Source organism: Trichoplax adhaerens, genomic scaffold, assembly GCF_000150275.1.
Source record: "Trichoplax adhaerens TRIADscaffold_31 genomic scaffold, whole genome shotgun sequence".
Taxonomy (NCBI): Eukaryota; Metazoa; Placozoa; class Uniplacotomia; order Trichoplacea; family Trichoplacidae; genus Trichoplax; species Trichoplax adhaerens.
Genome location: NW_002060971.1, coordinates 153,156 through 172,817, shown reverse-complemented (window position 1 = coordinate 172,817; position 19,662 = coordinate 153,156). Strand labels below are relative to the sequence as shown.

At 36.2% G+C, this 19,662-nt stretch overlaps 1 protein-coding gene across 1 annotated transcript; it reads left to right on the top strand.

The window, feature by feature from the left end:
- Positions 1-2,820: 2,820 nt before the first annotated feature.
- Positions 2,821-19,355, top strand: TRIADDRAFT_61895 (uncharacterized protein; the record flags this gene model as incomplete). The annotated part of the gene is made up of 53 exons (XM_002117844.1): positions 2,821-2,909; positions 3,869-4,065; positions 4,365-4,397; positions 4,627-4,935; positions 5,048-5,356; positions 5,476-5,799; positions 5,890-6,012; positions 6,091-6,240; positions 6,317-6,417; positions 6,506-6,676; positions 6,751-6,964; positions 7,078-7,334; positions 7,445-7,618; positions 7,744-7,984; positions 8,072-8,135; positions 8,237-8,364; positions 8,481-8,615; positions 8,685-8,870; positions 8,954-9,121; positions 9,235-9,375; positions 9,520-9,696; positions 9,794-9,955; positions 10,026-10,334; positions 10,401-10,709; positions 10,865-11,188; positions 11,501-11,650; positions 11,978-12,078; positions 12,153-12,317; positions 12,405-12,618; positions 12,694-12,956; positions 13,094-13,267; positions 13,381-13,566; positions 13,669-13,751; positions 13,826-13,956; positions 14,077-14,208; positions 14,276-14,461; positions 14,544-14,711; positions 14,864-14,974; positions 15,042-15,218; positions 15,287-15,439; positions 15,534-15,569; positions 15,634-15,948; positions 16,023-16,334; positions 16,430-16,762; positions 16,837-16,980; positions 17,058-17,222; positions 17,314-17,459; positions 17,548-17,716; positions 17,803-17,949; positions 18,063-18,239; positions 18,345-18,503; positions 18,599-18,760; positions 18,847-19,355. 53 exons carry the CDS (start codon positions 2,821-2,823, stop codon positions 19,353-19,355), a joined length of 9,963 nt encoding a protein of 3,320 aa, XP_002117880.1.
- Positions 19,356-19,662: the final 307 nt, after the last annotated feature.

Sequence of the window (19,662 nt, the reverse complement as noted above, 5' to 3'; positions counted from 1 at the left end):
AACTACGGTAGATATTTTGTATTTTCTCACTCTATTTCACTGCTACACTGTGTAATTGGCAACATGTGTGGGATAGAACATGTTTAGGGTAATATCCATCCCATTTTACACTCTTTCCTTGTAAATCGACAATAACAGCAAGGGGTAGATCATTTTTGCATCATTGCACTTCCGCATTTCATAAATCACGTTATGGACTGAGAGATAAGAAAAACTTGAAATGATTCTAAATGGTTCTCACTGTGGCATGCTGGACTGATCATCGTGTTATCCTTCATCAACTCAAGGATAATACAAGTTCTATTTGCTTTATTTCCTCTTATAAGACCTAACAGATTTATCCATCAAACTAGCATACCAATACAATTGTCTTTTTTTATGATTATGCAAGGTACTGAATGCATTGAACATTTGCTTTATCTTTCCTGCCAATACTGCACATGCTAGCATATTACTTCGCCTTGTTACAAGTATTTTAAAACCCAATTGGGCTGCTTAACCAACCATTTATTTATTTTAACTTAGCATGGTCTTCAATTTGAATGGATTCATTCTTTAGTTGGGACCGTTAGTCTTTGCATTGCAACATCTTAGTCATCAATGTACTAGATACTCTCCGGCCCTTGCGTGTAGCCAATACCTTTATGTAATCGATGATGAATCAATGGATCGCCGTATCGGTTTGAGTAGACATTTTCACTTACTTCTGTCATCCGATACGCAATCATCAACACTATTTTCAATACGTTATTGAAATTTCACACTTTACAGTTTATTTTTGTTATTGAAGAAAAATAATAACATCCTCGTAATGCCTTAGTCAATATGGCAGTTCGGTGCTGTGCGTTGACTAGCGGCAATGGCGATCACTTGTGTCCATTTGTGCCAAATGGTGATGACCAACGTTGTGCAATGATCTGTCTTCTCCACCAAAAGTGCTAAACCCATAGCCTCAACTTGAAGGGCATTACTACTTTGCTCCTTCCTCGATTTATTCTTGCAATCAACTCTTCATAGTCAAGGATTGGGGGATATATCTATCATTGGTATTAGTTGTTGACTCCATTCATTTGTTAATATAAATCGTGATTGGACTCTACAAGGATACTACTCTCTTTTTCAACAATCACACTCGTCTACATACATTATAGTCGTAGAAAATCAGCTCGTGATTCAAATTAACATTGCCACGTCCTGGGTCGTCCTTTCAATACGTCTTGGTTCATTCCTTCTAGTACAGTATGACTTGACCTAACTCTACCTTCAATTTGAGAAGCAGTAGTATTTCTTTACTGTCTACTCAATTTATTCTCGCAATGGACAGAATCTACTCTCATTTTTGAAGGATTGCTTTCCATGATTATGAGTATTGATTGTTAAACTCGAATCCAATTTACTATCAAACTATAAACATACAAAATGTTGATTTTGTGGTAGTCTCATCTTGAAGGAGAATATTCAGAGGTAGTTAACAAAGCGATTACTGTCTAGAGGTGTTATGACCAAATCACTGTTGCAGTCGATATTCTAATCTTCCTAGGCGTCCTTTTTCAGCGGGTCATTCTGACTTCACTTTTGCAAATGATTTGCTTAGCAAAGCAGTAAATTGAGTGGTAGCCATGTTTGGAAAGGTTCGAGTGCCTATCCTTGCGATGACGGTCTAGAGATGTTATAACCAAATCACTGTTGCAGTCGATATTCTAATCTTCGTAGGCGTCCTTTTTTCAACCGGTCATTCTGACTTCACTTTTGCAAATGATATACTCAGCAAAGCAGCAAATTGAGTGATAGCTATGTTTGGAAAGGTTCGAGTGCCTATCCTTGCGATAACGGTCTAGAGATGTTATAACCAAATCACTGTTGCAGTCGATGTTCTAATCTTCCTAGGCGACCTTTTTTAAACCGGCCATTCTGACTTCACTTTTGCAAATGATATACTCAGCAAAGCAGCGAATTGAGTGGTAGCTGTGTTTGGAAAGGTTCGAGTGCCTATCCTTGCCATCGGTGTTCTATTCGTTTGTTCCATAACAAATTATGGAGACAAATCGATTTTATCGCCTGCTCTTCTTAAAGAAACCCATAATCGACAGTAGATCACTACGGTATCAAGTCTCATTCCAATCAACGTGATAAATCTCCTTCATGACGTTAAAGTGCAATATTATGTTGGATCTTCAATGATATCAACAGTATCATTGTTTGTCTTTTTATCATAGAGGAATTTTAATGACCAAACTAAGGGTCGTGTAGATTGAATTTGCCCCCATGTCTCTCACCCAATTCAATGATGACAGAATTGATTAGAGTGATCATAATTATCATTGATTGCAATTTTCACCCAAGTGCTATTAGCCATTTTTGTCCTTCATTTTAAATCATTTCACTCTTCAAAATGGCGTTATATTGATGGTATACAGGATCCACCCATTGGCTAATTGAATTCTCTTGTCGACGTTGTATGTTGGGAATTTGTTTTATTTTTAGAGATCGGAAATAGCAATTTTTTCTCCTATCAGCAGAGATTTTTTTATTCTCTAGGCCGTTGATAGACACCAATAGCCCAACAATACTAGTGATCAAAATAGCAAGGATGCAATAGCCGACAACGCTTGATTCTCAATTTACAGGAAACTTTATTTCATTTTTCACTGATGTGAAAACTCACAACAATACTCGCGCTATATTTACCCATACATTGGTCATTTCACTTTACACACGTTGCATAATAACTAGTGTAGGATAGGATAGAATTGGATAGTGGGAAATGATAAACAATCATCACATTATTAATAACGTTATTGATCAATGAATTGTAATACGATGTTATTTTATATGAATAGGCGAATTCCCGGATCTCAAGCCAGGCTATTATCTTCCAACGTTGATATGTTAACTCATATTCGAGCCATGTAAGTTGAAATGGTTCTAGAATTACAGATATTTGTTTTTTTTTGCCATACATGATGAAACGTAATTCTCTAGCAGAAACATCTTGTGATAGAAAATATCAATAGACTAGTGAATGAATAGATTGCCTATGTAATCGCCTGCTACCTATTTCAATTCTCAATTGATATCTATTTATATACTGTAAATTTTCATTTTTTGCCGGTAAATTGTTACTCTTGAAAACGAGCTACGTAATCAAAATTGTGTTTGCAACATGCGTATTTATGCTTTGTAAATGACCATGGTGCTAAGTACAATTTTGTATCAACTATGGATTGTAGTAGCGGTTGTCTGACTGCAATATAATCCTACTATGATCAGACCGTCTGATCAGTATGGACAAGGATTACCGATTGTCGGACTGCAACGTAATCCTACTCACATCAGACACGACAGTCTAATTAGTAGAAGAAATTTTTCAGATAGGCGAAATAGTACATTTTTTCCAGCGTTACTTAGATTGTTTCTTACATTTTCCAAGTTATGAGTTTTTTCACTCACCATCACCAATTGAAGGTCATCTAATAAGTCCATGGTATCTAAGTTGAGCGTTTGTTGACTTATGATTTATAAATTTATTTAATATCTAGTTGTATCGTAATTATAAAATTTTCATTCAATTTTAAACAAATTGAAAGCAATCAGTATTGATGGGCTAATTCTATTTAATAGTGTACTTATTTTAATATCAGTTATATAACAATTGTTGAATTTAATTCAATTTTAACAAGTTGAAAGCAATCGCTATGGATAGTTAATTCTATTTAATATTGCCCATCATTTTATTATCAATTTGTATGATAATTGTGGAATACTATTCAATGTTATACAAGTTTATTTAATTAATCGACATTGATATTTTATTGTAATAATGCCATTCATATTAATAATTAATATGCAATCATTTTGAACGTTATAGTCACTTTACTTCTCCCGTCGATTGCGATTGTTATATACTACCGTTGTTGATATGGAAAAATTCCCAGCTTGGTAGAGATATTACTGGAAAATGCCACAACTTAAATTCGATTTCTAAACATCCCGTCTACGATTTAGACGAGATGAGTACATTTAGCCATTGCTCCCACCGGCAAACGCGTAGTGCAACGCTAGCAGGTAGAATTAATTAGATTGTACTCATATAGGCAATATACAGCTTATCTTTTGCCTCTACTTGTAATAATATATCGCTACTGAAAATATTCCGGTAGTAGGAAAACATAGGCATGATAATCTTAATAATGAATTAAGTTATACTTATTTTTATCGGCTGCAGTTTATCTTTAGAAGAATGATTATGATTTTATGAAAGGGTAGTTGGTCGTTTTAGGTCTATAGTAATAATCCATGCCATTTTATGGTATTAAAATTGAATTTTTGGTATGACGTATTTTAACTGATATGCTTTGTGACAGAATCTGGTTCACTTCGGCAATCCAAAATGAATGGTAAGTTTGATTAAATAGTTGAGGTCCATGATCTAAACAACTTTCTGTGGTCTTATTCTGTATTTACTGCAGCATATTATAAACTCTTAAGGGCTAATTCTAAACGCCAAGCAATTCCTGCACTTGCTAATTTTTTAAAATACGCCGCTAAAATTTGAAACTTGATTATTTCCTTTTAATTAAATACTCTGAAGAAATCGTTGAACGTTTTTCATATTTTTTAAATCAGTTCGAATAAGGGGAAATACACCTGAAATTGGCGTAGTTGAGATTTATTATAACCAAAGTTGGTCTGGCATTTGTAGTGCAGGATGGTCTTTTATCGATGCAGTGGTATTATGCAAACAATTAGGTTATGAAGCGACCTTATCAGAACTATCTAACATTGAGTATAAACCTGATTCAAGTTTAACTTTGATGGATATTGACTGCAAGGGTAATGAATCATCTTTAATGCAATGTCGTCATTCTAACTGGCAGTCGGGCAAAGCTTGTTCCTCTGGTAGATTAGCAACGGCCCGATGTGTTACTCCACGAGGTAATCTCACAGGGAATGTGAAGCATTTTTATTAATTATAGGAAGTACATAGTAGTTTCGTAGATTGATTTAATGACGAAAAAAGATAAATGTGCTTTCTTCTATCATGTAGTACGCTTATTTGGATCTAATGAACCAAATGAAGGCATTGTACAGATCAATTTAAACGGTATATGGGGAACGCTTTGCGACCCTGATTTTAATATGGTTGCCGCTAATGTGACATGTCGCCAGTTAAATTATGTGGGGGCTGAACGTGTCCAATTCAACTTCGCAACTGGCACTCAAAATATGGTGTCACTAATTGGTAATATACGTTGCATGGGTGATGAAGAAGCGCTCTACTATTGCGATCATTCACCCCCATCCAATTCTTGTACACGAAATCATACAGTTGGGATTATTTGTGTAAACAAAACCTGTAAGTTAGTTTTCATATCTTTCTGTACTATTTCCATCGATTTCAAAATTATCAATAACGTCTTAAACATAGAAATTCACGTACTTTAATATATTCTTTAAAATGCACTCGGAATCAAGTAACCATCAAGGAAGGGACAATCCGATTGAAAAACGGCAACGGACCTTATGAAGGAAGAGTTGAAATTTATCATAATGGTTTATGGGGAACAATTTGTGATCAATCGTTTGATCTTGCCGTTGGCAAAGTAATATGTCGTCAGTTGGGTTACAGCAATGTTATTACCGTGTATGGAAGCGCACGTTACAGACATGGTTATGGACCAGTATGGCTTGCACATTTAAAGTGCCCATTAAATGCCAAAACCCTATCAGAATGCCAACATCCTGGATGGGGTAATAGTACTTGTAATCATCATCAGGATGCTAGTGTTATGTGTCAAGGTAGGATTGCTTCACTAGCGTAATTGATCTGAGAATTTAATGTCACCTTCATGTATTTAGATTAAGCAAATTCAATGTGTTCCTTTACAGACAAATCAATATGCAATAATAATCAATTTCCTTGTTCATCTGGAAATAAGAAATGTGTTCCTGCATCAGTTCGATGTGATTTTGCTGACGATTGTGCAGATGGCTCAGATGAGCGATATTGCAGTTAGTTGCTAACCTTAAAATTCGAAATAATTCTTATACGATGTTTTAATAAATTGCACTGTACGGTACGTTTTATAGACGCCTTCCCGGACAGGTGTGATTTTCAAAATGATTTTTGTGGCTGGTCACAATATGCTAAAGATCAGTTTGACTGGTCTAGAACTAAAGACGGCACGTCTTCTGAGCAGACTGGGCCAACCTATGATCACACATTTCGTAATGCTTCTGGTAAATATAGAAAAATTTTGCTATACTTTAATATTTTTTAGCGTTCACCTATGGTTTCCTTGGTATTTTTTTTTAGGTTATTTTATTTTTATCGAGGCGTCATCTCCGCGAGAACCTGGTGATGTTGCCGAGCTAACCAGTCCGCATTTTTTTGCTCCGTCTGACTCAGAGTGTCGGGTAAATTTAGCTATAGAAATTTATTCTTACCAGCCGTAAAATATTTCTAAGATCATTTTTATCTTGTATTATAACTATATTAATCTAGATGCGATTTTTCTACAACATGAATGGTGCTGATGTTGGTTCATTAAATGTACGTATTCGTTCTGGTATTAAAAATGTAAAAAATGTTACTATATGGAGTAAAAGTGGACATCAAAATGGGGGCAAGTGGACCAGGGCTGAAATTATATTACGAAGCTCTGAGCCATTCAAGGTATGTCTAGAACGTGCTTCTTAAATATGTTTTAATAGCAATGCTATATAAGTAAAATCTATTTTATCCTGTAGGTGGTTTTGGCAGCTGTTCGGGGTAAAACATTTAAAGGTGATATCGCTGTCGATGATATTTCTTTTTCGCAACAATGCCAACCTTTGGCTACCGCGGTTGCCTGCAGTAAAAATGTTTTCAAGTGTAAAAATCGTGAGTGTATTCCGTACGAAGATCGTTGTAACTTTAGGCGTGATTGCTTTGATGGATCAGATGAGATCGATTGTACCCAAGGTGATAATATTTATGCAACTGTATTTGACTAATAAATCTAATGCCCATATCATTAAGGCCTGCAAAGCTAATTATGCGCCACTAACTTACTTGCATATTCACTCTTCTCATAGGGATTTATTCGTATATGTGTGGCTTCACCAATGGATTATGCCTTTGGTCACAATTAGGTGACGATGACTTTGATTGGACACTAAATAAAGGAGAAACAACGTCTTTAAATACTGGACCTGCAGGTGATCATACACCCGGGGATGGTGTCGGAAATTACTTATATATTGAATCATCGGATCCACGTTTACCCTTCGATAAGGCGAAGTTGATTAGTCCTAAGTTATTGGGACCAGTAGAACTGCAAGATAGCTGTAATGTAAGATGTACTATATATGCATATCAGAATGTTTAAACAATACATAAAAGCCATACTAGTTAAATATACAAAGTACATAAGAATTAATTATCAATTGTTTTCGATCCTAGTTTTATTTCTTTTATAACATGAACGGTGCAACTATCGGCTCTTTAGAAGTATGGCTAGTTGACTCCAACAACATTGGTTTACAACCCATTAATATTTGGAAGAAAAGTGGAGAACAAGGTTCGGAGTGGCATCTCGCAGCCGTTCGTATTCACACTCGTTTGCAGCGTTATCAGGTTCGTTATGTATCGCATATACGTAAATGCTAAATTGTATTCAATCTTTATCATCTGTTTAGGCATAATAAAATTCAGTCGCGTAGTCTAGCGAAAGGATAAACTATAATTGTTTAAAAACACAGATCATGATTGTCGGAATTCGTGGAAACGGATATACTGGAGATATTGCAATAGATGATTTATGGTTCTCGCATCAGTGTCGAGTAGTTGGATATGAATCGGATATAGTTCGTTTAGTTACATCAGACGGCCAAACATCATTACATCAAGGACGGGTAGAAATCTTTCACAATGGTTTATGGGGCACAATCTGCGATGACGGTTGGGGTATGCCAGATGCTAACGTGATTTGCCGTCAGTTAGGTAATAGTGTGTCGAATTAATTATCTTGATATTCGAAAATATTGGAAAGAAGCATGGTTAAAAATGTTATCGATTTTCCTTCGTTAGGCTATCCATCGGCTGTAGCTCTTATCAAAGCAAAGGAATTTGGTCCTGGTAACGGCACGATATGGTATTACTTTGTATTAAAACTAAACAGCCTCGTCTATTTTTATTCATAGTACCTTTGTAGTATTAATGACTTTTATTTTTGTTGTATACAAAATTTTTTAGGCTATCAAATGTACAGTGCTTAGGCAATGAAACAGCCATTAAAAATTGTCATTTCTCTGGTTGGAATGTATCGAATTGTTCTCACATGGAAGATGTAGGTGTGAAGTGTACCACAGCCACAGGACCTGGTAATTCCTAGTTATAACGATTGCGTTATAATATTGAAAATCAGTGGATTGCATTCTACTAATTATGCCCAAAAAAATAGTTTGATATAATCTTTGAATTGCATGTGTTCTTTTAGAAGCGAGTGTCCGTCTGGTTGGTGGATCTAGCACAATGGAGGGGCGAGTAGAGGTCAATTACTTTGGAACTTGGGGAACGGTTTGCAATGAAAACTTTGGCTTAAGAGAAGCAGACGTAGTTTGCAAGCAACTTGGTAAGAACATGATGTTAATACTCACTGTAACCGAAAATATTTTATAATATCATTGCATTTTTTCGAAAGGTTTCACTGGTGGTAGGAAGATATATGGATCAAATAAATTTGGTCCCGGAACCGGTTATGTTGTTGTTGATAGTCTTACATGTAATGGAACAGAGGCATCAATATTTGATTGTCACCTTAATGCACTTAGTAATATCAAATGTTATCACAGTGATGATGTTGGTGTAAGTTGTACCAACAAAACAGGTAAGTGCAAAGTATTACTTTATCATTGGTTGTACATATTTATCCTGTTGAAGATGAAAAAATTGTTTGATTTCATTCGATAGTGAGAATAGTTGGTTCGTCTACCGTTGGCCGGCTCGAAATTCTGCATAATAATTTTTGGGGTACAGTATGTAAGACAGGCTGGGATTTAAATGATGCTACTGTCGCTTGTCGGGAATTAGGTTTTTTACGAGCGCAAAATGCAATAACGATTGATGGATTTGGTCCAGGTTAGTTTATAATGATTCTTTGCAATTAATAACGACTGTATAGAATGTTGTTGTAGTCAGCAGCTAGTTCGTAATTTTATTGCTATTTGTATACGATATATGCATTTATGTAGGTGATGGACCAATCTGGTTATCCAATTTAGCATGTTATGGAAATGAAACGACATTGTTATCTTGTCCTGGATCAAAGTTTGGTTCAGTTGGCAATTGCAACCATACTGACGATGCGGGTCTACGTTGCACTAATCAATATGGTACGCATTAGTAATGCATTCATTTGCTTCCGTAGATAATAGCTTACAATGAAGGACTAATTGATCTAGAATTAGTAAATTTTTGGGCTTGGAATAAACTGCTACTTCATGTCTATAAGATAAATCTTACATTCTTCGTTTTAGTTCAATTTAAGACTGGCGATCTCCGACTAGTTGGTGGTGAAGGAGCTTGGGATGGCCGCCTCGAAATATTCTATGATGGCTTGTGGGGCACAATATGTAGTAATAATTTTAATATCTATTCTGCGAATGTTGTGTGTCGACAAATAGGATTTAGCTTGGGTGCCTCGTCCTATCGAAGTTAGTCTAGCTGTAGTTAGCTTGGAAATACTATATCACAGTGATTTCTTAACCTCGAAATGTAACATATTAACGTTGGTATTACATTTCCTTTTAGATGCTACTCATTCTAATACTGGCCTTGGGCCAGTTTGGCTAGATAACGTAGTCTGTAATGGCGATGAGTCAGATATATTAATGTGTAATTACCATGGCTGGAATAAAGGGAACTGCCTTCATTTGCAAGATATAGCTATAACATGCCGTTCCAATAAAGGCGGTCAGTTACAAACATAGTATTTATTAATGTTTTTACAAATGTATCATTACATTTGCGTTTATGCCAACAGTTCGAATTAATGAACAAAACCCTGGCGTTGGAATGGTGGAGATATTGCATAATGGCACTTGGAGTGGCGTATGTAAGCAGGGGTGGACTAATCAAGATGCAGACGTTTTATGTAGAGAGCTCGGATATACTGCTGCTTTGCCTGCTCTTAATGATATACAATATAAAGTTGAATCCAGTCTAACGCTCCAAACTGTTAGTTGCCAAGGCCACGAACTGTCAATATTCGATTGTTCTCTTGGCAAATGGCAACCAGGCGACACATGTCCAACAATTGAACTTGCTTCTGTTCGCTGCAGTAGCCCTAAAGGTATGTAAAAACTTATCTCTAGCTAAGATCATCTTAAATCGCTGATGTCGTTATTAATATTTTTAGTCAAGTTATCTGGTTCAATACACGCTTACGAAGGAGTTATAGAAATCAATGTTAATGGTGCATGGGGCACAGTATGTAATCAAGGATTCAATATCGCTGCTGCAAACGTTACTTGCCGCCAGTTGCATTATGTTGGTGCAAAGCGTATTAAGACTTTTACAGTACCATCTTCCAGCAACTTACCACATTTAATCAGTCGAGTGCAATGTACGGGAGATGAAGGGGCTTTGGCTTATTGTCTTCATTCACGCGACGTTACATTTTGTTCGCCTGAAGCAGTCGTTGGTATTGAGTGTATAAATAAGAGAAGTAAGCTATCATGATTAATTTGAAATACTCTGCTCTTGCATAAAGTAAAGGATACGAAGTAAATTAATAACTAATTCTACAGCATATATGATTCTTTACTAACATAATTGCTATGGACTTGTTGCGATAGTTTTAACTCTGTAATTTTACTACAGTGTACCTTAGAGACGGAGACATTCAGTTAAAAGGTGGATTAGGACCAAGCCAGGGTAGAGTTGAGATCTATTACAAGGGAATTTGGGGAACTATCTGCGATTGGTATTTTGATTTAACTGATGGCCAGGCAATATGTCGTCAGTTAGGTTATGCACAGGCTCTAACAATATATGGAAGTGCGCATTATGGGCAGGGTTATGGCCCTGTTTGGCTTACTAGTATTGATTGTCCAAATGATGCCGTATCGCTTAAACAATGCCAACATCCAGCGTGGGGACTTAGTTCATGCAGTCACCATCAAGACGCTAGTGTAGTATGTATAGGTAACTGAAAGTTATTCTGTATCAAAATTTAATATATTCTGTATGCAAATAACATTCATTAATATCGTTAACATCCATGTGCAAATCGCTAAGATTCATCAACATGTACAAGAACGCAATTTCCCTGTAAAAGCGGGAGTATAGCTTGCATACCTGCAAACCGGAGATGTGATTTTACTGATGATTGTGCGGATGGATCCGATGAACGTGATTGCAGTATGACTTTTTTGCATTACCTCTTGCCGTCCATAATTTTAATTTATGATATTTACTTTTGCTTGCATGGTATTAATTATTTTACCGTGTGATTAGATGCCTTTATTGACCGCTGCGATTTCGAAAATGGTTTCTGTGGATGGTCGCAAAATTTTAAGGATGATTTTGACTGGATTATAATGCATGGAAAAACTCCTTCAGCTAATACAGGGCCTGATGTCGATCATACTTTTCACAATAAGTCAGGTAACACAATGTTATAGAAATCTTGTCTCAAATTAGGTGTTACATTATAAATACCGTGTGAAGAAAGCTACTGCTCTCTAGCTTTCCTTATTTCTAATACGTCTTAGGGACTTAAGCGAGATGATAAGTTCTCATAATAAGTAGAAGATGCTGTATTAGTGCAAAGAATAGAAATTTACTAGATAACTCTTGATTTTATTCGGATAACTTAGTTTTTACGATAATTTAAGGTCACTGCTTCGTTTTAATACTAGAAACTTGCTATACACTTAACTTCAATGTAAGTATGTTCATTGTACATAAGGGTTATACGATTTTTCTTTATAGGACATTACATATATTTCGAAGCGTCACTACCACATACTACTGGACAAAAGGCCGACATAGCAAGTCCACATTTCTTTGCACCAGTAGATGAAGAATGTCAGGTAACACTTAAAAATAAATTACGGACAAAGATTAAGATAAGCGCTATATTGATATTATATAATTTACACGATAGATAAGATTGTATTACCAGATGAAAGGTTCAGGTGTTGGATCATTTCGAGTAAGAACTCAGTTTGTAGATAAAAGAAATGAAACCAGGTTTCAGGTTGATGGAGAACAAAATATTGGTCGTTGGACGTACGTTAGTGTCCCTTTAAATAGTACCGTGGCATTTAAGGTAAATGTAATTTATTCCAGCTTATTCTAAAGGAAATCTATAGGGAACATATCGAATTAACGAAATTACTTAATGTATCAATTCTAGGTCATACTAGAAGGCGTTCGAGGAATAAGCCTCCTGGGTGATATAGCAGTTGATGATATTTCATTTACGCAACAATGTCAGACATTATCTAAAAATATTAGTTGTACGGATGATGCATATAGATGCAAATCAGGTGAATGTATAGATGTAGCCGGTCGCTGTAACTTTCGAATAGATTGTTACGATGGATCTGACGAAAAGGATTGCGACGAAGGTAATAAGTCTACCATGATTTATTATTACACCTATTTTTAGTGTATAGTATTATTAATACAAATTATAAATCTAGGAATCTATGCGTATCGGTGCGGTTTTGGCCGTGGTATTTGCCTTTGGTCCCAGATGTATGATGACGATTTCGATTGGATTAGAAACAGTGGTGAAACTAGCTCTTCTGGAACAGGACCACTGGAAGGACATACAGAGAAAGATTTAGATGGTAGTTCATCATATTTATATATAGAAGCTTCAAGCCCGAGGAAACCGAATGATGAAGCGCGTCTTATAAGTCCTGAGTTATTAGGACCGGTCACCTTTGCAGAAGGTTGCATGGTGAGTAATGGACGTATCGTAAGGAATGTTCTTATGCAGTTTTTAAACAATTAACTAAGTACGGTGTAACTACATACCAGTTAAATAAGCATTTCACTATTTTTGCTATCTAAGGATTCTTTATTGCAATTTTACAGTTTAACTTTTATTACAATATGAATGGAGCTTTTATCGGTTCATTACAAATTTGGCTCGTTGATTCCCGAAACAATCATTCACAGTCTAGACTGCTATGGCGCCGTGATGGTAATCAAGGTTCACAGTGGCACTTTGCTTCCGTTCCTGTCAATACAACATTTCATTATTATCAGGTTAGTCTCACATTAAACTGCTGATAAGTATACAGCATGTAAACAAAGGCGAATATTATGTTATGATTGTGAGCTTTATTTAGATTATCTTAGGAAATTCTTATTTGCGATAGATTATTATTACGGGCGTTCGTGGTATATCTTTTCTTGGAGATATTGCCATAGACGACTTGTATTTTTCCCATCAATGTCGAGTACCACGGTTCAATTCAAATACTGTTCGCCTCATCGATAACAGCGGTCAGGCTTTTGTGTCTCGAGGACTCTTGGAATTATTACACGATGGTGTATGGGGCACAGTATGTGATGATGGCTGGGATATTACTGATGCACACGTGGTTTGCCAGCAACTTGGTAATAATTTTTCTATCTATATTATGCTTGATTATTTTTAATAAAAGTTGATTCGTGTCTTAACAGGGTTTCCAAGAGCATTAGGTTACAGACTTAACGGAGAACTTGGGATTGGTAATGGTACGATATGGTAAGTATAACGATTATTTTTCTTACTAAATTGATGACATGATTAATATTATACTGCATAATCAATTTGTATAGGCTATCCATGGTGGGTTGCTTAGGAAATGAAACTTCTTTAGAAGATTGTCCTAACTCAGGTTGGAATAAGACAAACTGTTATCATTCAGAAGATGTTGGTGTGATTTGTGCTGTTGTTAAACCGACTTCTCGTAAGTGTAATACAACTAATTAAATGTACGCCTACATACTTATTTTGATATTGGGTTCATGTCATTTTTTCTATAATTAATTTAAATATCTAGATTATTTAACGATACTTTTTTATGTAGAGAATATTCGCCTGGTTAACGGTCCTGATCCATCTGCTGGCAGACTTGAGGTGCTATATGATGGAGCATGGGGTACCGTTTGTGACGATTTTTTCGATACAAGGGATGGAGATGTTGCTTGCCGACAATTAGGTACTTAAGGTCGACTGGAATGTGCTAACAGATTATTGAACTAACCTACAATCATCTTAATTTTCAGGATTTACTGGCGTGAGCAGAATTTATAGCTCAATGCAGTTCGGAGTCGGAGGAGGACAGATATGGTTAGATAACCTTGCGTGTAATGGAAATGAGTTATCAATTGCTCAGTGTCCTGGCATTCGATGGGGAATAACGAATTGCAACCATGGGGAAGATGTTGGGATTTCCTGCACGAACGATACTGGTATAAATTTTAGCATTACTGCTCGTGGAAGTGATTACTTGAGATTATTGTAACTAAGACAAGTTTATTATTCATGTTTTAGCGAGAATAATTGGCTCTCAAAGTAGTGGTCGTTTTGAAATTATGCATAAAGGGATGTGGGGTACAGTCTGTAATAAAGATTGGGATTTGGCCGATGCTGATGTCGCATGTCGTCAGTTAGGATTTGTAAAAGCGCTAAGTGCTATTACTGACCTGCAGTTCGGTGAAGGTAGAGCAATGATGTTCAAATTATGAAGTATACAGTGTTTAGAGATCCAAGAAATTCTTACAGTTTCTTTGACTTATATACTTAAGAAGGAATGACCGTAACGTTATAAGTATTTTCTTTAGGATTGGGCCCTATATGGCTAACGAACGTAGGTTGTACAGGGAATGAGACCTCCATTGTGTCTTGCAGTCATTCAGGTTGGGGAGCCCCTGGAACATGCCAACACAGCGATGATGCAGCAATTTCATGCAGTCAATCTATAGGTATTACTGTTAACTGTAGAGATATTTAATATATATGGTATTTAAATCTAATTATAGCGCTTCACAGTTGGTATAGAAGATGGCGATATACATCTGGTTGGAGGATTTGAAAGCTGGGAGGGTCGAATTGAAATATTCCATAATGGGATTTGGGGTACCGTTTGTGATGACTATTTCAATTTATTCGCTGCTAACGTAGTTTGCAGACAGCTGAATTATCCACTTGGTGCTGAAAGCGTGCAGGGTTAGTTAATATTAATTTTATTTTACTTTATTCTATCTTGTCTTAATTGTACTTCGCCTTTTGTGCAGGGAATGCATACTATGGCCAAGGCTTCGGAAAAATTTGGCTCGACGACGTAACTTGTAGTGGTAGTGAGAATAGATTAACTCAATGTAGATATCGTAATTGGGGCAGCAATAACTGTGGTCATTCGGAGGATGTTGGTGTTACATGCCGAACTGGTAATAGGGCCCTAGTTAGGAATTAAGCATAAATAAATTTTTAAGTAATTGCAATATTGAGTTGTATGCTAAACGGCATTTGATTTAATAATAGGTACTTCACAACCAACAACGAATAATAATGCAACATGTAAGTATTAACAATGCCAAAATTTATGTAGCAATATCCTTATAATTATTGAATGTATACTTAGTGCGTATTCAAGAAACCGATAACGTTGATGGCGAAGGGTACTTAAGAATTTATCGTAAGCAATTGTGGCTACCCTTGTGTGTTTCTAACTGGAATGACGATGTGAGTGGTGTAGCTTGTCATCAGCTAGGATACACAACTTTTATCCATGTTTCGCAGTTAATGACAACACCTCCAGGGAACAGCTACTGGAATGGTAAAATTTCTTGTAAAGGTTCTGAACAATCATTAGCGGAGTGCCGTTCGTGGGATTGGTCAAAGAGTTCTTTCTGCCCACAGACCGATATGGTGCAAGTCAAGTGTGTCGCGCCGAGACGTACGTAGAGAAATTCAAATGTAAATAATTTTCAAGTGTAACCTCTTTAATTAATACGTTCGTTTCATACTTAGTCAAATTTTTCCCTGAGAATAATGACCAAGGATTTCTTTTGGTCAACCACCATGGAATGTGGGGGACTATTTGTGATGATAATTTTGGTTTAACTGACGCAAATGTTGCGTGTCGACAACTTGGTTATACGGGAGCTCATAACTTAGATCCATTCGCTCAAAATTCTTTAACTGGTAGCTACCCCATTCTACTAGATGACGTTAGTTGTCTCGGAAATGAGCCAGCATTGGCTTACTGTAAACATCGAAATTGGAGTAGTACAGACTGCACACACAGCGAAGATGTTTATGTCGTTTGTAATGCTGAAAAAGGTCTGAGGCATATCGATATAGTGTATGCGCATGTTATTTGTGTATTAACAGTACAAATATTTATATTATTTATGCGTATATATATGCTACTGTAGTATACGCTAAAGAATGGGACATACGATTAGCTGGCGGTTCATCTAAAAGTGGGCGTCTTGAAGTTTTTCACCATGGAATTTGGGGTACAGTATGTGGCAAGGGATTCACTAAATCAGCAGGTGATGCTGCTTGTAAGCAGCTTGGATTTGCTTCTTCGACATCAGTGGATAAAGAATCCTTTTTCGGCTCTGGCAGTGGACCAATTTGGCTATCTAATGTTATTTGTTCCACAAATGCAAAATCATTAATTCAATGCTATCACGATACTTGGGGAAACAGTAACGGTTGCACTCATAAAGATGATGTTGGAATCCGATGTAAAAGTGACTCAGGTTACAAAAATTTACTGTTTACATTTGCTCCATGTGCTTTCTGCAACCAAATATGTATATCTATTATTTTCCAGATGGTGACATCCGATTGGTCGGCGGCTTTACGGGCGATAATTTAAAGTATGGATTACTTGAATTATATACTCTTATTGGATGGGAAGTTTTATGTGATGATTTGTGGGGATATCAAGAAGCTATGGTTGTTTGTAAACAACTTGGTAATTTTGATATCTCAATTTTCGTTTTTAAAAGTACATTAGCAAGGGTATTTATTTTTTTCATGCAATAAATAAAGGTATTGGCAATGTTGGTAATAATTTACCAGCGGTTATATCTCCACCATCGTCACTACTAGCTAAAGGCTTCAATTGTTATGGCCATGAAAATTCGTTATCATCTTGCAAAACTGCGTCGGTGATTTGCAGACGAACGCGAGGAATTAACATACGATGCACTAACGGTTAGCCAATTATTCGGTGTATTTGGTTAGTTTTAGAATATAGTTGCAAGACTCACTAGATTGCTTACCTGCTATCTTTCTCTTCATGTAGTGCGCTTATACGGTAGTAATTTTGGCAATGTTGGCCAATTACAAGTTTATTATAATGGTAAATGGGGGACGGTTTGTAATAAAGGTTTTGTTCAAGAAAGCGCAGAAGTAGCCTGTAAAGAATTGGGATATACGTCTCTAGTTAAGGTGAGCAAACTGGAACAGTTGTTTAGTAATATTTTCTATGGTAATAATTAAAATATATCTTGTGAAATTTGATAATTTCTGGTACTAGATGAATCTGCATGTATCTGGATTCTCCAGTACTAATACGGTATGGCTCAGGAATCTGCAGTGTAAAGGCAGTGAGAAGAGTATCTTTAACTGTAGTCATCGTAGTTGGGGTGATGATGGTGGCTGTTCAAGTGCTATGGGCGTTTACTTAACTTGTGCATCGGTTTCTGGTAAGTTTTTTGAACTGTTTTTCCTGGATAGATCATGTATGCGTATTTTTTGAAATGTTTTACGATATTTGCTAATCTATGTATAGGAGAGGCGGTGGAAGGAGGTATTAAATTAGTTGGTTCATCAAAGCCTTCTGAAGGGAGAGTGATGATTTTTCATAATGGCAAATGGGGAAGTATCTGTGGTAACGGTTGGGATATTAAAGATGCAGCAATTGTTTGTCGACAGTTAGGTAAGTATCATGCAGGCACATAATTTAATTAAAGCACTGTAACGGATGCAGCTTTAGTTGTAAGTCTTTCTTAGTCGGTAGCGACTAACTGTTAAATTCATAATCATGCATAGGTTATAAGAAAGCAAAACAAGCAACCGCTGGTAGTCATTTTGGCTTTGGGTCAGAGCCAATCTTACTCAGCAATGTGCAATGTGATAAGTCTGAAAGATATTTATTACAGTGTAAGAGGTATCCGGGTTCATCTCAAACGTGCTCCCATAGTTATTTGGCTGGTGTAATTTGTGATGGTAGGGTGAAGAGAGTAGAGCGATGCAACATAGTTGTCTTCGCATTTTTTTCCTTAATTGCATGAAAATTAACTTTTCTGAAATTTTATCTATTTATCACATTAGAAACCTCACTGATATCTGATGGAGAAGTTAAATTACTCGGTAATGGGAGTGAAGGTTTTGTCAGAGTATTTTACAATTACGGTTGGCATCCTGTTTGTGGGAGTCTATGGACAGACACTAATGCCAGAGTTTTCTGCAAGCAATTAGGTTTCCATTCATGTAAGGTCTTTTTACCGGGCTAAAATGTTTTTGATTAATTTTTAAATTTGGTAGACTTATCTTTGATTTACGTAATAACACTTTTGAATTATTAGCCACAACAAAAGCAATTAACAACAAAGTATCCAAATTTGATGTAATATCAATAAGAGCCGCTCATTGTGTCGGGAAGGAAGAACGTCTTATAGACTGCCCCTTTACGTGGGATACTTATCGCACATGTACTTCTCAGGCTTACACTATCTGTCATTACAATGGTCAGTCATTATTATATATTTACCAAGTGCGAATTTGTAGTATAAGTTTCTATGTACATTACTAATTCCTTTCATAAATATTCTAGCTCAAAATTTACCAAGTGATGGAAATAATGCACCTGGAATTATAGCAGCAGTCGTAGTTGGCGTATTCATTACTTCATTTTTAATTATTGTAATTCGTAAATACATTCTTACGCCACAAGTGAGGCGAAGCCGACGATTGCCATATCAGAGTAACAGAAATGCGGCCAGTGGTATGGCTGTCCGTTACTTGGCAGCTTTACCTAACTACGAAGAAGTATCTGGTAATAGATTAGATTATGTTAACGAAGACCAACCACATCAAAATCGACAAATTACTGCAGAAAGTGGTAATAGACGTGAAGTAAATTCAACAAATAACATTGATGATCAAGGAGAAGGAACGCAGAGTCCTTCAGCTGCTTCTTCTCCCGTAGGAAATGAACGGCGAAGTGCGAACGGAGGTGGAAGAAGAACGCGAACACGAAGAAGACGTAGAGATGACGATCAGTCTCAGTCTTTAATCATTAATGAAGGAAATGGCGAAGAAGAATCGGAATTGAGCTTGTAAAGAACTTAAGAAATCTATAGATTGGATCATATGCGACATTCTCGATTTATTTTGGTCTAATTGTGATAGGGATTATCCAATGTTGCATTTCATATCGTGCAATAATATGTACACAATATAATTGTAACAAAATTTTTTATATTTATAATTTACATGCAAGGACCTGTGTTTCTGCATCTCTTGAATGTAATACATTTTATATTAGTAATCACGACTTGAATAATAGTATTCATGCATTTTTTTGTATAATAAAAAACAAGTGATTCGATTTGTCAAATCTAACAGCTAAATTTTTTGTTATGCCGTA